Genomic DNA, 16,904 nt, shown 5'->3' with positions numbered 1-16,904 from the left:
AAGATACCAATTTCAAAACATATTCAGTGTATTCCCTAAGGTATGGGAGGTTGGCCTACACTTGTACTGACCTTATGATGTTACTTAGAAGTTGATCGTTTAAAAAAAATCCTAGATATAAGCTTACATACTTACCATTCATTTACTCCATAAAAGTAAGATGTAGAAAAATGGTTTGATTATTTGGGTTTTAGACAAGTATAAAAAAATTCTCTGACTTACCTCAATAAGCCCTGTTATGTTTTTTCATAGATTGTAAATTACATTGTTAATACTTCTTTAGGGAGACAGTATGTGGTCCAAGTACAAAGAGTATGTTCCAAATTAGAGTCTAAATCTCAGCTCCTCCCTTACTGGCTGTGTGACTTGGCACAAGTTACTTACCCTCTTTGAGCCTCTCTTTGTGTAAAATGGGAATGATAGTCCCTGCTTCACAAGGTAGTTTCCTGGGGGTTGTGTGAAATTCATTGTGTCATTGCATAGTTAGGTATTCCATGCTTGTTCCCATTCCTTTTCTGTTGGAAATAGAAAATTCTGGATTGGAAGATTGCCACCATTTGCTTTGGTTCTCAATTGCCTTTCCTGTAACACTTATGATTTCATTTTTTTGTTTAGTATTTGAAGGTGACTGAGTCCTAGAGAGCATTTATTTAAGTTCCAGTCACATGTGCTTGAACACATTCCACTCTAGCTTCTTCAGAGTAAAAGCTCATGATCATTGACTCAATAGGTGTCTTCTGACTTCTTCACCTGAGTTCTTCTAAAACTTTGCTCTGTTGGGGCGCAGAACACGATACCACAAAGCGAAGGCTTCAGAAGCAGCCTGAGAAGCCAAGTGTCTCTCTGACCTTCTGCCCTCTGGTCTCTTACCCCTCTTTCTTCCCCAGGCAGGCTATGGAAACTGGAATCCCTTTCCCCAAGGTGGGTCGTGGAAACCAGAACCCCTTTTCCCGAAGGCCAGCCTCAAAACCTAAAAATATTCCTCTAGCTTTCCTCCCACCTTTCTCTGTAAAAGCTGGCCGTAAAGAAATTCTCTGACCTACCTTGTTTGATAGTAGGTCCTAAGACCCCCATTCCAGAAAGAGTCCTGCCCCAAACCCAGGAGGAGGGACCGCTGCACGGAGAGGCCAGGAAGACTCCGGACAGACAGGCGTCGCTGAGTTTCTCTACCTCAGCCTACTAGCATTATGGCACACTCTTTGTCCAGTTATATTTCCACATGGCTGGCCATTCTTCATTGGACCTAAGCATAAAAGTGGATAACTGTATCTTTGGATCTTCATTCCGAGGGCTTCTGTGTCATGTAAAAAAATTAAAAATAATTAAATAAAATTTTTTTGCTTTTTTTTTGTTAACCTGTCTTTTGTTATTGGAGTGTCTACCCTGATCCTTTATGATGGGGAAGAAAGGGATCACCTTTCTGCCGCTACAGTTCCAGCTTTCTTCACTTAGTGGAAAGCTCCAGAGTGGGTTTAAACCTTTTTCTATAGGAATTAAGACTGAGGGTAGGGAGTGGCTCTCAGTAGGGGGCAGTCAGAGGACTGACATAGAAATGACCTCTTTTACAGGAAAAGTGATGATTGCTTCTCCTTCCAGAATATATTTAGAAGCTCAATATCTCTGAATTGTTTAAAACCTTTTCATCCTATTGATAGAGGCACTTCCTAAAGCCAGATCTTTGGTCTCAGTATTCCATGATTGGTGTTAATTGGAGAATAGTTATTATTATGAGAAGGTTGCAGTGGGAAAAGGTCAGATCCAGTGTTTTTTTTAAAAGGAAGCAAACCAAATATAGGTAGTTGTCTGCAGATGCCATTGAGAAGCCCTTTACTGTAAGAACTGTCATCTTTTAGCTTCAGTTCTGTTTCCATGGCAACCACATGGTCCCTGAGTGCCTGGCTGAATGAATTTACAGGAAGCTGAAAAACATTGCTATTCTAAGTAGCTTTCTTCTTGCTGTAGAAAGGGTCCTTCCCTTACTGTAGGCCAGCCAACATTTACTGGGAACAAAGAGGGCTATTTATGCTCATTGTACTCTGGGCCAAGGCTAAAGAAATGGGGAGAATCCCAGCCTCGGCTTACTGACCTGTGAATTTGTTTTTCTGGTTGTTGTCAGTAGCATTTTGGAAGGACCAAAGGACTTACCTTTCCTTTGTTTCAGATATGGTTTCCCTGTTCATTTTCTTTTAATTAAAAAAAAAATTTTTTTTGAGACAGGATCTCACTCTCTTGCCCAGGCTGGAGTGCTGTGGCACCATCTCGGTTCACTGCAGCCTTGACCTCCCAGGCTCAAGTGATCCTCCCACCTCTGCCTCCCAAGTAGCTGGGACTACAGTTGTGCACCACCACGCCCAGCTAATTTTTTGATTTTCTGTAGAAACAAAGTCTCACTGTGTTGCCCAGGCTGGTCTTGAACTCCTGGCCTCAAACAGTCCTCTCACCTCAGCCTCCTAATGTGATGGGATTACAAACATGAACCACTCTACCTGGCCTCTCTAATCATTTGAAGCAAAACTTTTATCCTAGGGATAGAACTGTTTAAGAAAAATGGAGTGGCAAAAGAGTTGTGTCTGGAATAGTGATAGTTACAATGTAGTTAATTTGTTGATTTTATAGCTTTCAAGTATCTAGATGGGCAGTTATTTAAAATAAGTGTCTCCTCCCAGCTATAGAAATAATGATAATGGCTCAGGCAGATCTTAGGTCGTTGTTTATTGCATGTCAACATTGTTGGTATGTTCTTTACATCTTTAAAAAGTTGTATTTCTGCTTGCTTACGTGATAGAAAACTTATATATAGTAGAATATTGTTTGGGGAGTTTCAAATGAAATGCAGCTCCCTTTTGGCATTTTATGACTTGTAACATGACCATTTCTTAGGGAAAAAAATGAAGGCTATCAGTATAGTTTTATTGAAAGCCTATGGAGTATTTTTAGTTTCAAAGATAAGCCATTTACTGGACTTCCTTTCTGAGTTCCTTCAAATCCTTTTTAAAAGCAAGGTAGAAATACTTTGTTTTTGTTTTTTTAACTACTCTTAGATAGAGACAACCTTTTAGCTGAATTCTGATAATGAAAGCATTTAATTTCAGCAGGAGGTAGGGATTTTTGTTTTCTCTCTTTCACACCATCACCACCCCCCTACCCGCCAACACACAGTTAAAGAAAATCCATAAAAAAATGCTGATGTATTCTATACTCCTGCTATCCATCCTCCCATTACATCTTCTATAAAATGTGGTCCTTGTTCAAAATATGGACATTTGAAGAGTGCTAAGATTTTCACCTTTACTCTGTTTAGATAAGTAGATGCCAGTTTAAACTAGTCTCTCACTGAGATCCAGTGATGTTCCTTTTGAATTTTTATCAGGTCTTAGAAAATGTCAATAAAATAGCCTTGGAAAATATCTCGAGAGACCCTCATTTAATGCAACCTCAAGTCTCTGAATAGCACCAAAGGTGGAGTGTAATTGCAAATTGCATTGCTTTAAATCCCTTCTACCAAATTGTTGCAGTAGCAGATTTCACAAGTAGTTTTTCTCAAATCATCCTGAAATAATAATAAAAGAGATTTAATTCTTGAAAGAGCTTACATGATGTAAGATCAGTTTTTAAAGAGTTATTTTAAGGTGTCCAGGGCCACAATTTGATCAACCAAGTATTTGCTATGTCTTTTATAGGGAGCTATATAGGATTTGACTGGTCTGCTCAAACAATTTGTAGGTTATCTTGGGATGGAAAACTAACATCATAAATTTGGGAACCAGGACTACCCTGCATTATAATGAGTTGGTAGGAATCCATAAAGTGTGAGATGGACCCTCTAGAGAGGGCTACCTGGAAAAAGTAGGACCCAAAGTATTTCTTTTGATTTCTTTTCTTTTTTTTTTTTTTCTTTTTCGGAGACAGAGTCTCGCTCCATTTCCCAGGCTAGAGTGCAGTGGTGCAATCTTGGCTCACCACAACCTCCACTTCCTGGCTCAAGTGATCCTCTAGCCTCAGCCCCCCCGAGTAGCTGGGACCACAGGCATGACCCACCACACCTGGCTCATTTTTGTATTTTTTGTAGAGCTGGGGGTTTCTCCATGTTGTCCAGGCTGGTCTTGAACTCCTGAGCTCAAGCGATCTGCCTGCCTTGTCCTCTCTAAGTGCTGGGATTACAGGTGTAAGCCACCACGCCCAGCCTCAAGGCATTTCAATCATTATTCATTCAACAGAAATGTATTAAGCAAAGCCTATATGCTAGGTGCTGTATAATGCTGGAATTATAGTGGTGAACAAGACTGCGTGTATGGTGCTCAGCCTGGTGAGAGAGGTCCAGACACAAAACCAGGCAGTTAACCTCAATGATAACAGCTATCTTGAGTGAGTTAGAGTATTGAGGAAACACCTGGATTTGGAGGGGCATTGAAGATTTCTTTGAGGAAATGCAAAGCTAAATCTTGAACAGAAAGAAATCACAAATGGACATTACTATGTAACCACTTAAAATAGTGTTCCTTTTACTCTCAGAAAAATACATTTCAACTTTTCTAAAAGCAATCTCCTAAAATATAAATGATAGCTCTTTCAAGAAACTAAAATATTTAGACTTTAGAATCTTAGAGCAGGAAGGGGTCTTAGAGAAATCCAACTTGCTTTGACACCAACTCCTGTGTACTTCTGGAGAGTAAGAAACACAAGATTTCCAAAGAGTGTCAATGGGTCAGGAAATGGGTGTCAGTCTTGTGTTTCTTCTTATTTTTCCTTTTTTTTTCTGGAGATGGGGTCTCGCTCTGTCGCCCAGGCTGGAGTGTAATGTCGCGATCTCGGCTCATTGCAAGCTCCACCTCCTCGGTTCATGCCATTCTCCTGCCTCAGCCTCCCGAGTAGCTGGGACTGCAGGCACCCACCACCACGCTGGGCTAATTTTTTGTATTTTTAGTAGAGATGAGGTTTCACTGTGTTAACCAGGATGGTCTCAATCTCCTGACCTCGTGGTCCACCTGCCTCGGCCTCCGAAAGTGCTGGGATTACAGGTGTGAGCCACCGTCCCTGGCCAGTCTTGTGTTTCTTACTCTTACCCCCTAACACACCCTACTCTGGTTCAGAATGTAAGTGTTTAGGGAAGATTATCTCTGTGTGTCCTCTGCCTTTTTTGTTTTGAGGAAAGGGTTTATTGTACTACTAATACATGCATTGTAGTAGTTCCTTCTCACACTGCTGTGAAGAAATACCTGAGACTGCGTAATTTATAAAGGAAAGAGGTTTAATTGACTCACAGTTCAGCATGGCTTGGGAGGCCTCAGGAAACTTACAATCATGCCAAGTGGGAAGAAAACATGTCCTTCACATGGTGGCGGGAGGGAGAAGAATGAGCCAAGGTGGGGAAAGCCCCTTATAAAACCATCAGATCTTGAGAGAACTCATTCCCTATCACAAGAAGAGCACAGGGGGACCACCCCAGTGATCTAATTACCTCCCTTGAGGTTTCTCCTCCAATGTGTGGGGATTACAGTTTGGATTACAATTCAAGATGAGATTTGGATGGGGACACAAAGCCAGATCATATCATGCATAGTATTTTTTTTTTTTTTTAATCAAACCTCGCCTGGCACGGTGGCTCATGCCTGTAATCTCGACACTTTGGGAGGCAGATGCAGGTTGGTCACCTGAGGTCAGGAGTTCGAGACCAGCCTGACCAACATGGTGAAACACCATCTCTACTAAAAATACAAAAATTAGCCGGATGTGGTGGTGGGCGCCTGTAATCCCAACTACTCGGGAGGCTGAGGCAGAAGAATCGCTTGAACCGGGGAGGTGGAGGTTGCAGTGAGCTGAGATTGTGTCATTGCACTCTGGCTTGGGTGACAGAGTGAGATTTAATCTCAAAAAAAAAAATTAATCAGACCTCAAGCCTCTTTCACACATGTTTTTGTATCTTTTAACAGATATCAAATAGGGAAAGAAAAAGAGTGGTTGTGGCAAGCTATTACGAACTAGCACTGAAATTATGGCTGGCACCTATTCACCCTAACCTAATTAATCTGTCTGCTAAAGGATAGAAAAATTACTTTTTTTAAGTGGCCCTCCTTCATTTGGAAAGCTTAGATGGACTCCTATAGATACATTATTTTTCACTTGAATGTTTCCCCATTAGATCCTAACTGATTGCTTTAATTGTGCACCTTAGCAGAAATATTACTTTCCCTTCGTTTGTATAGCTTGCTTTCACAGGCCACATGACATCCATTGTTCCTGATGAGCTTCTGGAAGAGTTAATTCTTCCTTGCATTATAGAAAGAATTTAGAGGCAAACAGTAAGAGGACTTCTAAACTGATAACACTTTTCCTCACCCTTGTTAAGAATGATTCTGAGATGTTATTCATGCTGTTTTTTTTTTTTTTTCCTCAGACAGATTTAGTGACCTGGTCCATACCTCAGTGTTCGACGCGTTTAAAAAATTAATGGTAAAAGGAACAAACAGATTACCAGAATTAGAGAACAACAAATATGTTGCAAAACATAGAAAAATTTATCTTAGTGTCCAAACATGAGATATTTTAAAGGTACTAAATATTTTGTGCGTTCTGTTTTTATCAAGTTGTTTTCCTTTATTATAATAGTCAGTGTTCTTCTATTATAACAGTCACCCTATTGTAACATTTTGAACTGTAATTCTTAGTTTTTTTGTCCATTTTCATCACTAGACTGTGTGCCTCTTGTCTTTCATTTATGCCTGGTGTATTATAGTAGTCATTTGATTAATGTTAGAATGAATGAATGTACAGTAGTAAATTTATGTGGCTCTCCTTGGTGAGAACTTTAAATAAAATAACATACAGTTATTTTACTTTATATCAGATCCTGGGCATTTTATCAGATGTTCTACATTAAAAAGTATCAGCTGACTTTGGGCCACTTCTAGGAACAGTTAAAATATGTAGTCCCAGTCTGGGCACAGTGTCTCACATGTGTAATCCCAGCACTTTGAGAGGCCAAAGTGAGCGGATCGCCTGAGCCCAGGAGGTTGAGGCTGCAGTGAGCTGTGATCGTGCACTCCAGCCTGGGCAACAGAGTGAGACTCTGTCTCAAAACGTGTGTGTGTGTGTGTGTGTGTGTGTGTGTGTGTGTGTGTAGTCCCATATATTTGTGAAATTTAAGTATGGGCGAATAGTGATTGCATTAGACTTAAGAGATCTATTGTTAAATACACAAATGTAATTTTAGCATAAAAATAAGATTGATATGCTTACAATTTTGTTTATTTACATTATCTAAAAAATGTTCGCATTATCGTGCAGCTCACATATATAGATATATACCAAACCAGTGCTTTGCTTTAAGTCAAATCTTTCTTATCCATTTTATGGTTATTTATTTTTTATTTCTGAGACAGAGTCTTGCTTTGTCACCCAGAGTATAGCGCAGTGGTGTGATCATAGCTACTGCAGCCTCAAACTGCTTGACTAACATGGTCTTCCTGCCTTGGCCTCCCAAAGCGCTGGAATTATAGACATGAGCCACTTCACCCGGCCCATTTTATGACTATTCTTGGGAGCTGTTGGTAGACTGTGTTCTTTAATTATCTTTCCACAGGGCTTTTGTACATTTCTTTCCTTCTGCCTGGAACACTTCCTCCTGCAGATATTCATGTGACTTGCTTCCAATATTTTGTTCAAATGTCACCTTTGCAATGAAGCCTTTACTGGCCACCCTCTTTAGTATTGCAGCACCCATCCTCTGCATTCGCTACTCCGCTTCTGTGCTTTTTCTTTATCTTCTATTGTGATGTAAATTTACCTATGCACACACTTCCTCATTGAGGTCAAGAATTTTTGTCTCTTTTTTTCTTCCTTTACTGATGTATCCTGTAGCACGTAGAATACTGCCTGGCACATAATCAGTGCTCAATAAAAACACTTTAAATGAATGGAGGCAGAAGTTGTTTAACATCTTGTGAGATGTGTCCCTGTCCCAGGTATACCTGACACGTGTTTTGTTTCTCAGTTGTACCTTTTTTTTGTTTTTCTTTTTTGTGAGACGGAGTCTTGCTCTGTCGCCACGCTGGAGTACAGTGGCGCAATCTTGGCTCACTGCAACCTCAGCCTCCTGTGTTCAAGCAATTCCCCTGCTTCAGCCTCCCGAGTAGCTGGGACTACAGGCACGTGCCACTACACCCAGCTAATTTTTGTACTTTTAGTAGAGACGGGGTTTCACCATGTTGGCCAGGATGATCTCGATCTCTTGACTTTGTGATCCGCCTGCCTCAGCCTCCCAAAGTGTTGGGATTGCAGGCATGAGCCACTGCGCCCGGCCTCAGTTGTATCTTTTATTCACTTTATAGCTGCCATTTCTTTGCAAGGAGCAGTGACTGAATTGAGGCATATCAGAACCTAATTGAGAAATTGTGGCCAGGTGTGGTGGCTCACATTCATAATCCCAACAGTTTGAGAGGGTGGGGCAGGTAGATTGTTTGAGCCCGGGAGTTCAAGACCAGCCTGGGCAACATAGTGAAACCTGGCCTCTAACAAAAAATACAAAAGTTAACCAAGCGTGGTGCTGCATACCTGTAGTCCTTGGGAGGCTGAGGTATGAGGATCCCTTGAGCCTGGAAGGTGGAAGTTGCAGTGAGCTGAGATCACAACACTGCACTCCAGTCAAGGCAACAGAAAGAGAAAAAAAAATTGTATAATTTGGTTAACTGCTTAACCAAATAGGCATTCAATGACTAGAACCAGAATCAGAGGGAGGCAGACATCTTATGCACACTGTGTTTGGGAATCCAAACTTAAACTGACAGGTGAAATCATTAAAAGGTCAATTAAGAAGAGCCAAGGACTGGACACAGTGGCTCACGCCTGTAATCCCAACACTTTGGGAGACCAAGGCGGGTGGATCATAAGGCGGGTGGATCATGAGGTCGGTAGATCAAGACCATCCTGGCTAACATGGTGAAGCCCCATCTCTACTAAAAATACAAAAAAAATAGCCTGGCATCGGGTGCCTGTAATCCCAGCTAGTCGGGAGGCTGAGGCAGGAGAATGGCGTGAACCCGGGAGGTGGAGCTTGTAGTGAGCCGAGATCATGCCACTGCACTCCAGCCTGGGCAACAGAGCAGGACTCTGTCTCAAAAAAAAAAAAAAAAAAAAGTGACCTTTTTGATATGTTACGTTCCCGAGACTTGTTAAATGCTTTTATTCCACATAGTAACTTGATTATTTACTGTTATTTATTCTAGTCAAATGCCAACTAATTTAGTACCAGATTAAATATTTTCTTGTAATAAAATCAATTAAAAATTAACTGATTTTTTTCAGATTCATTCAGATATGTTTTTTAAAATTTAGTCATTTCTTCATGCTAAATTAATTGCAAAAAATGCAGTTTCCCTTTTAAAAAAAATTGTGTTAAACTTTAGTAGATACATTTTACTTGGCCAAAAAAATAAAACTGAGTTCAATTCCATTTAAGAACCGTTTATTGAACATATGTATGTGAAAAATAGAAATATAAGATAGATATAACTGACTGTAACACAAGACATAAATGACTACAAATAAGGTAAAATGAACAAGAACTGTAAGTAGAAAGATGACCTGTGGGATTTCAGATGAGAAAGCGGCATGCTGTCAACTTGAAAGCAGAGATGCGGAAGTAGAGGACTTGCACCTACATTGCTGGGTTCTCATTTGTTACCTGTGTCTGGGCAAGTTTCTCTCTTTAGATCTGTTTTCTTATTTATAAATGAAGGATGATAATAATATCAACCTCATGGGAGTGTTGTAGGGATTGAGATAATACATGTTGCCATGTAGACAGAGAATTCAGAGAGGTTAATTGATGCCTAGACTTAGTAAGTCCTAAACATAAGTGGTGGTGAGGACAGTGAATAATGTAGCTGTTGTACCACTCACCCAGAGAAGTTACTCTGGTCTGAGAACTCAGTTCCAATAGGAGAAGCTCATACTGAGCCACAGTTCATTTAGCAAACATGTATCAAGCACCCAGTAAAGCTAGGAACTCTACTAGACCTGAGAGAATGATGAACAGGGAACACCCATGCCCATGTGGAGGTCATGACACTAAAGAGTAGTCAGGCTGGGTGCCTGTAATCCCAGCATTTTGGGAGGCCAAGACAGGAGGATCACTTGAGCCCAGGAGTTGAGACTTCAACTCCCAGCAACTCGAACTATGGGCATCATAGGAAGACCTTGTCTCTAAACAACAAAAACAAAAACAAAAAATTATCCAAGTGTGGTGGCTGTGATCCCAGCTACTCAGGAAGCTGAGGTGGGAGGATCACTTGAGCCTAGGAGGTTGTGGAGGTTGTGGCTGCACAGTGAGCCATGATCATGCTACTGCACTCTAGCCTGGGCAACAGAGTTGAGACCCTGGAGAGAGAGAGGGGGAGAAAGAGAGAGAGAGAGATAAGATAGATTAGATAGAATAGATGTCAGAAAGGCCTGGGGAACAGTGTGAGGAAAGGCAGTCAGCTCTGAAGTTAAAAATAACCCAGATGTCCTTAACTGATGGAAAAATGAACAAAATGTTGTATATCCATACCATGGACTATTCAGCTACAGAAGGAATGAACTGCTGATAAATGTTACAACATGGATGAACCTTAAAAACATGCTAAGTAAAAGAAGCCAGTCACCAAATGCGACGTATCTTATGGTTCCATACACATGAAGTGTCCAGAATTGGCAAATCTACAGAGCTAGAAAGTAGATTATGAGTGCCTTGGATGTGGAAAGGGGTTTATGGGGAGTGACTGCTAATAAGCATGGTGTTTCTTTTGGGAATGATGAAAATATTCAAAGTAAATTGCAGTGATAGTTGCACAACTCTTGATATACTAAAAAAACATTGAATCGTGTACCTTAGATGGAGGAATTGTGTGGTCTGTGAATTACAGCTCAATAAAAGCTTTTAAAAAGACCAACAAAACACCAGCAGTTTGGGAGACCAAGGTGGGAGGGAGGATCACTTGAGCTCAGGAGTTAGAGACCAGCCTGGGCAACATAGGGAGACCCCATCTCTACCTACTTACTTACCTACCTGCCTGCCTGCCTGCCTGCCTGCCTGCCTGCCTGCCTGCCTGCCTGCCTGCCTGCCTACCTACCTACCTACCTACCTACCTACCTACCTACCTACATAAATAAATGAAGATTTAGCCAGGCATGGTGGTACACACCTATGGTCCCAGCTACTCAGTAGGTGAGGTAGGAGGATCACTTAAGCCCAGGAGTTTAAGGTTGTAGTGAGCCGAGATTGTGCCACTGCACTCCCACCTGGGTGACAGAGTGAGACCCTGTCTCAAAAGGAACAAACAAAAAACCCATTAGTACTGTGTGGGCAGGCAACCCAAAGTCATCTAGACTTGGCTGTTGAGTGAACAGAAGACATGGCAAAGACAGGGTCAGGGGTCAGTTGAATGCACTCTTTGAAAGGAGCATTATCTTGTCATAGAAGGAAGCCACTGAGGGCTGAGTGGTGCGTGATCACCCAGTCATACCTGTGAGAGACTGAATATACTGACACCTGTGCAAACAGGAATGATAGATTCCAGGGAGTGGTGGAAGATAGGGCGTTAGCCAGCTGTTACAGGGCAATGTCACGAGTCCAGGTAAGAGAGAAGGAACCAAGGAATAGAAGTAGAGATGCTTGAAAACCATGTAACAAGTAAAAAGGCCTAAATGTGAGTGGCTGATGAGGAAAGGAGAAAAGATGACTCTCTGAATTCTAGCGTGAGTGAAGGGGCATGTGCTAACACCAACGGAGATAGAAGAGAACAGGAACAATTAAAAATACAGTTCTTAAGGGCTCTGGACACTGTAGCCAGAGCCATTTCAGTGAGATACAGAAGCCATATCTTGCTTGAAGAGAATTGGAACAAACAGGCAGTCTCCATGCCTGTTCCTCTTACAGTCTGTGCAGTCAACTTTTTGGCCTTGTAAAAAGGCACATCATTTGGGTCACTTAAGTACTATGACCTGAGCCATCTACATTGTATCTAATTCACTTTCCTCTCTCTGGAGCATTATTTTCTAACTCTACAGTGAGACCTATTTTTTTTTTTTTTTCCAATGAAAAGCTAAATAGTGATTAGGAAAACTTAAGGAATATTGAGATTTCTCAGCCTGTTCAAGTACTAGAGCAGTGTTAGTTTTTTCCTAACTTTGTTGGAAATGGATTACTTCTTAAGAAATCTTATCACATATCCCATTGAAAACTGGTAAAAATAGAGCCTATCTATGTCCAAAGTCCTAGAAGATGGTTCTCACCACTGGGATAAATGGATGAATGTGCTCCCTGGGATAGATCCAGGTTCTGTGGAGCTGAAACTAACACAGTATGGAAGGGAGGCCCTTTTTGAAATTGGGCTGGGTGCGGTGACTCACACCTGTAATCCCAGCGCTTTGGGAGACTGAGGCAGGCAGATCACAAGGTCAGGAAATCAAGACCATCTTGGCCAACATGGTGAAACCCTGTCTTTACTAAAAGTACAAAAAATTAGCTGGACATGGTGGCACGCACCTGTAATCCCAGCTACTTGGGAGGCTGAGGCAGGAGAATCATTTGAATGTGGGAGGTGGAGGTTGCAGCGAGCCGAGATTGCACCACTGCGCTCCAGCCTGGCGACAGAGCAAGACAGCCTGACGACAGAGTGAGACTGACTGTCTCAAAAATAAAAAGTGAAATTGAGACCACATATTTAGATATAAGGCCTTAGAAGATCCCTGAAGCTTAAGCCTCATTAGCTTCATGGCAGAACTTCCTTTGATCTTGATAATGATGGTGGTGGGGATGATGGGGGTGACTGTTAACACATTGAGCACTCATGCGTCAGGCATTGTTCCAAGCAGTTTTTATATATTAATCCTTGAAACAACCCAGGGCTCAGTAGCAGAGGTACAGAGAAGTCATGCCGAAGGTCACACAGTGGGAAGCAGAGTTGTTAGGAGAGGGAAAAAGGGCAGTATGGAAAAGAACACTAAACTGAGAGCAGAGGCCTTCATGAATGTCAGCTTCGCCACCCCTCTGTGGGGAACCTGGGGGAAAAATCACTTACCTTTGCATGGACGTCCTTGACTTCACCTGTAAAAAAGGAATATCAATGCATGTCATGACTCCTTGACTCTGTTGTTCCGAGATGGAGAGAATGTGTGAAGGTGCTTCGTGAAGGTAAAGTGCTTGGAAACGTATATTACACAGCTTTCTCTTCCACCTCAATACTGTAGCTGAGGCTTAAAAATTCATTTAATTTTGCTTACTTTTCATTTCACTTCTCATGTGTCTAATTTATTTCTTGGACATGATTTTTGTTCTCAGGTTACTTGTCTGCAAGACTTTTTTGGTGATGACGATGTTTTTATTGCATGTGGACCAGAAAAATTCCGTTATGCCCAAGATGACTTTGTCCTGGATCATAGTGGTAAGGCAATTCTTCAGCTAATTCATTTTTCCATCTTTGTAACCCCTGAAATGAAGGCTTGGGATTTAGCCACTCAGTTCATGCATGTTAAGAAGTCTGGCATGTTGAGGGAAGATAGCATTGGCAGTACTATTTTTGAACCAATGAAAATAAGGAATAAAATGAAAGCATTTGCCTACTTGAAAGAAAGAAAGAAAGAAAAGGAAGGGAAAGGAAGAAAAAAGAAAAGAAAGAAAAGAAAGAAAGAGAGAAAGAAAAGAAAGAGAATAACCCAAAGCCTAATTCAAGTAGTTTTCACTTTTAGCAATTCAGTTCTCTCTCTTATTGCATTGTTTTGCCCTGAAATGTTCCATGCTTTCCTTCAGAATGGTGGTTGGCTATGCCAACTTAGATGCATGGATAGTGTTGAACATGAAACAATTGTCCATTTTTTGTGATGTGTATGCATAAGGAAATCTATATTAAAAAGAAATAGATAAAAGGATAATAACTGTTAATGGTGATTATCTGAGGTGTCTTTCAACTTCATGGGTTTTTTTGGTAGCAACTTTTTTGTTTTTTTTTAATCGAGACAGTGTCTCCTTTTGTCTCCCAGCCTGGAGTGCAGTGGTACCATCACAGTTCACTGAAGCCTTGACTGTGCTCCTGGATTCAAGTAATCCTCCCGCCTCAGCCTCCTTAGTAGCTAGGATTAAAGACATAAGCCACCGTTCCTGGCTAATTTTTAAATTTTTTGTAGAGACAGGATCTTGCTGTGTTGCCCAGGCTGGTCTTGAACTCCTGGCTTCAAGTGATCCTTGCACCTCAGCCTCCCAAAGTGCTGGGATACACACACACACACACACACGCGCACACACACACACTTACTTTGTTTATATACAGTCATGTACCATGTAAGTATGCTTTGGTCAATGACGGACTGCATGTATGATTGTAGCACCATGAGGATTTTTACCATACCTTCTCTATGTTTAGATGCACAAATCCTTACCATTGTGTTATAGTTGCCTACAGTATTTGGTACAGTTACATGCTGTACAGGTTTGTAACCTGGGAACGATAGACTATACCATATAGTCTGGGTGAGTACTGGGCTACACCACCTAGATTTGTGTAAGTTTACTCCATGATGTTCACACAATGAATAAATTGTCTAATAATGCACTTCTCAAATGTATCCTCGTAGTTAAGTAACATATGACTATATTTAGAAACAAAACTATTTCATGGGTGAGATGAAAAAATCCCCTTTTCCTGACTTTGGCCAATATATGGAATTTTCAAGTAGTATTTGGCAATAATAATCTCAACTATTTCATGTATTATTGGTCCTGGGAATCTTGTTTTATCCTATTGTCTTAAATTGCTTTAAACCTATGACAGTAGTAGTGATTATTTTAGCTGATAGTAAAGTCAGCTTCCTCTTTAAATGAAGTAAAATCATACACACATCACATTTCAGAGGAGAGCGATCTTAGAGATACGGTGCTCCTCTTTAATTTTATAAATGAGGAAAGCTGGCTTTTAAAAAGGTAGACAGTAGACCACTTCTAGTTGTAGTGTTTCTGACAGTCCAGAATTAGAGAACTATACTACCAAATAAATAGAGTGATACCTAGGCTTTTAAAATTTTGCGAGGATACATTCTGTGGTACCAAACTTCCTCGTGTCATTCCTTGTTTCACTATGTCAGTCATTCATGAGCTTGGGGGTCATTCAGCATCAATTTTTGTTTTTGTTTTTTCATCTCTGCCAAATTTGATGGTTTCTGTATTCTGTTGGACTGGCCCTATTTCAGGCTGGTGATACCACTGGAAAGTCCTTAATTATAGATAATGTCCTGTTACGTTATCTGTGCTAGTGCTCTCCCTCATTCCTGTGTGGTTAAGGTTAAATACAATAGGCATTTGTATATCATCTGTATTTTACATCTTTCTTAAATTTAGCTTTAGTTTCATAATATTTCTTTGATGTCAGTTGTCATTTTGAAAGCTGAGCCACTGAAACTAAATATGTTCTAGGTTATAAAGTTAATACACATAACAATAATATTCGTTGAGCCACTTACTCTGTATGTACAGGCATTGTACTCAGTGCTTCATGGGTATGTTATACATTGATTTAAGCTACTTGGGTCATTGGTAGTTTTTGTTGATGGTGATCAGGGCCTGCAATAGTTAGAAGTTGGTGAGAGCTATTGATTTCTTCCCTCTTGATCTCGAGTTACTTAACCTTCTGCAAAGTAGGGATAATAATGGCTATTTGATAAGGTTTTGTGAGGATTAAATGCGTTAATATATGTCATGCAGTTGGGAGTGTGCCTGTCACATGGTAATATGTGTCCACTGCTATCTTTGTTGTTGTTGTTTATAATAATATTACACCAACACCATTATGTAGTAAAATTTTACAATGATTTTACAGTGAGCAAGTCTCAGACCTAATTCTGCCACAGATACGTTTATTAGGAGGCAAAGATTTTTTTTTTTAAATCAGTTATTTAACTTGTGTTGTAATCTTAATGAAGTCCCAACTCTGTGCTTTTAGACTTCCGATAACATCTTGCGTTAAAGGCCCATTCAGAATCCATGGAATTCAGTTTACTTGATTTTAGTGAAGTAACTAAATCCTCGATTAATAGTTAGATACGGGGTTGGTTCCAATTCGTAAACCTTGAATGTAGTTCTGCAGTTCTAGGTTGTTGGCTCTTGCTGCTCATATAAAGGAGTAGCAATGCATTTAAGATGTTTCTAATAATCCACACACACCTTTCAGCAGTCGAATACTTTTAACATCCACAATGCTAATTAGGCAAAAGTTGCTCCCTTTGTGTAAGGTTTTGATTAGAGTCTTTCAAATGCTAACTAGCCTCCCCTTGGGTGTATTTTCCTGATTAGTGTACTTCACTTGTCAGTTTACTGCCCCTCGGGTATAGACTAAAATTAATCCACATTTTAAACTTCCTGCATAAATTGAAGTATTTTAGAGTAAACTACTACAGACAGTATGTTATCTAATTTAACCCTTATAACAAGCCTATGATGCAAATTTTATTCTTATCCCAATTTCATTAGGAAAAAATAAATCAGGCTTACAGCCAAGGCCCCCTGGTTAACAAATGTCAAATCCATAGTTCATTCAAAATCTACACAACTTCAAAACCCATGTTTTTCATCATTCAAATTAGAAGTGATTACTTTAGTTATAATTACTTCTGGTATTGTAAATATTATTTTATTTGGTGATGTATGGAAAGAGCAGTTATTGTTTAAAGCTATTCAGCCAGGCACGGTGGTTCACGCCTGTAATCCCGGCATTTTGGGAGGTTGAGGCGAGCGGATTACCTGAGATCAGAAGTTCAAGACCAGCCTGGCCAACATGGTGAAACCCCTTCTCTACTAAAAATACAGAAAATTAGCCGGGCGTGGTGGTGGGCGCCTGTAGTCCCAGCTACAGGCCAGTGGCTGAGACAGGAGAATCACT

The 16,904-nt window shown here is 40.5% G+C and overlaps 1 protein-coding gene across 13 annotated transcripts in view; it reads left to right on the top strand.

The window, feature by feature from the left end:
- LOC105463461 (doublecortin like kinase 2) overlaps positions 1 to 16,904 on the top strand; it is a 184,394-nt gene that overhangs the window by 103,823 nt on the left and 63,667 nt on the right. For all 13 annotated transcript variants that reach the window (XR_976346.3, XR_976344.3, XM_011710545.3 and 10 more), the window contains exon 3: positions 13,319 to 13,421. Coding sequence is in view for 11 of the 13 variants with exons in the window: in XM_011710545.3 (XP_011708847.1) it covers positions 13,319 to 13,421 (103 nt within the window). In the remaining 2 variants the exon portion in view is untranslated. The remainder of the gene's footprint in view (positions 1 to 13,318; positions 13,422 to 16,904) is intronic.

Source organism: Macaca nemestrina, chromosome 3 (assembly GCF_043159975.1).
Source record: "Macaca nemestrina isolate mMacNem1 chromosome 3, mMacNem.hap1, whole genome shotgun sequence".
NCBI classification, from domain to species: domain Eukaryota; kingdom Metazoa; phylum Chordata; class Mammalia; order Primates; family Cercopithecidae; genus Macaca; species Macaca nemestrina.
This window is presented reverse-complemented; position numbering and strand designations above follow the sequence as displayed.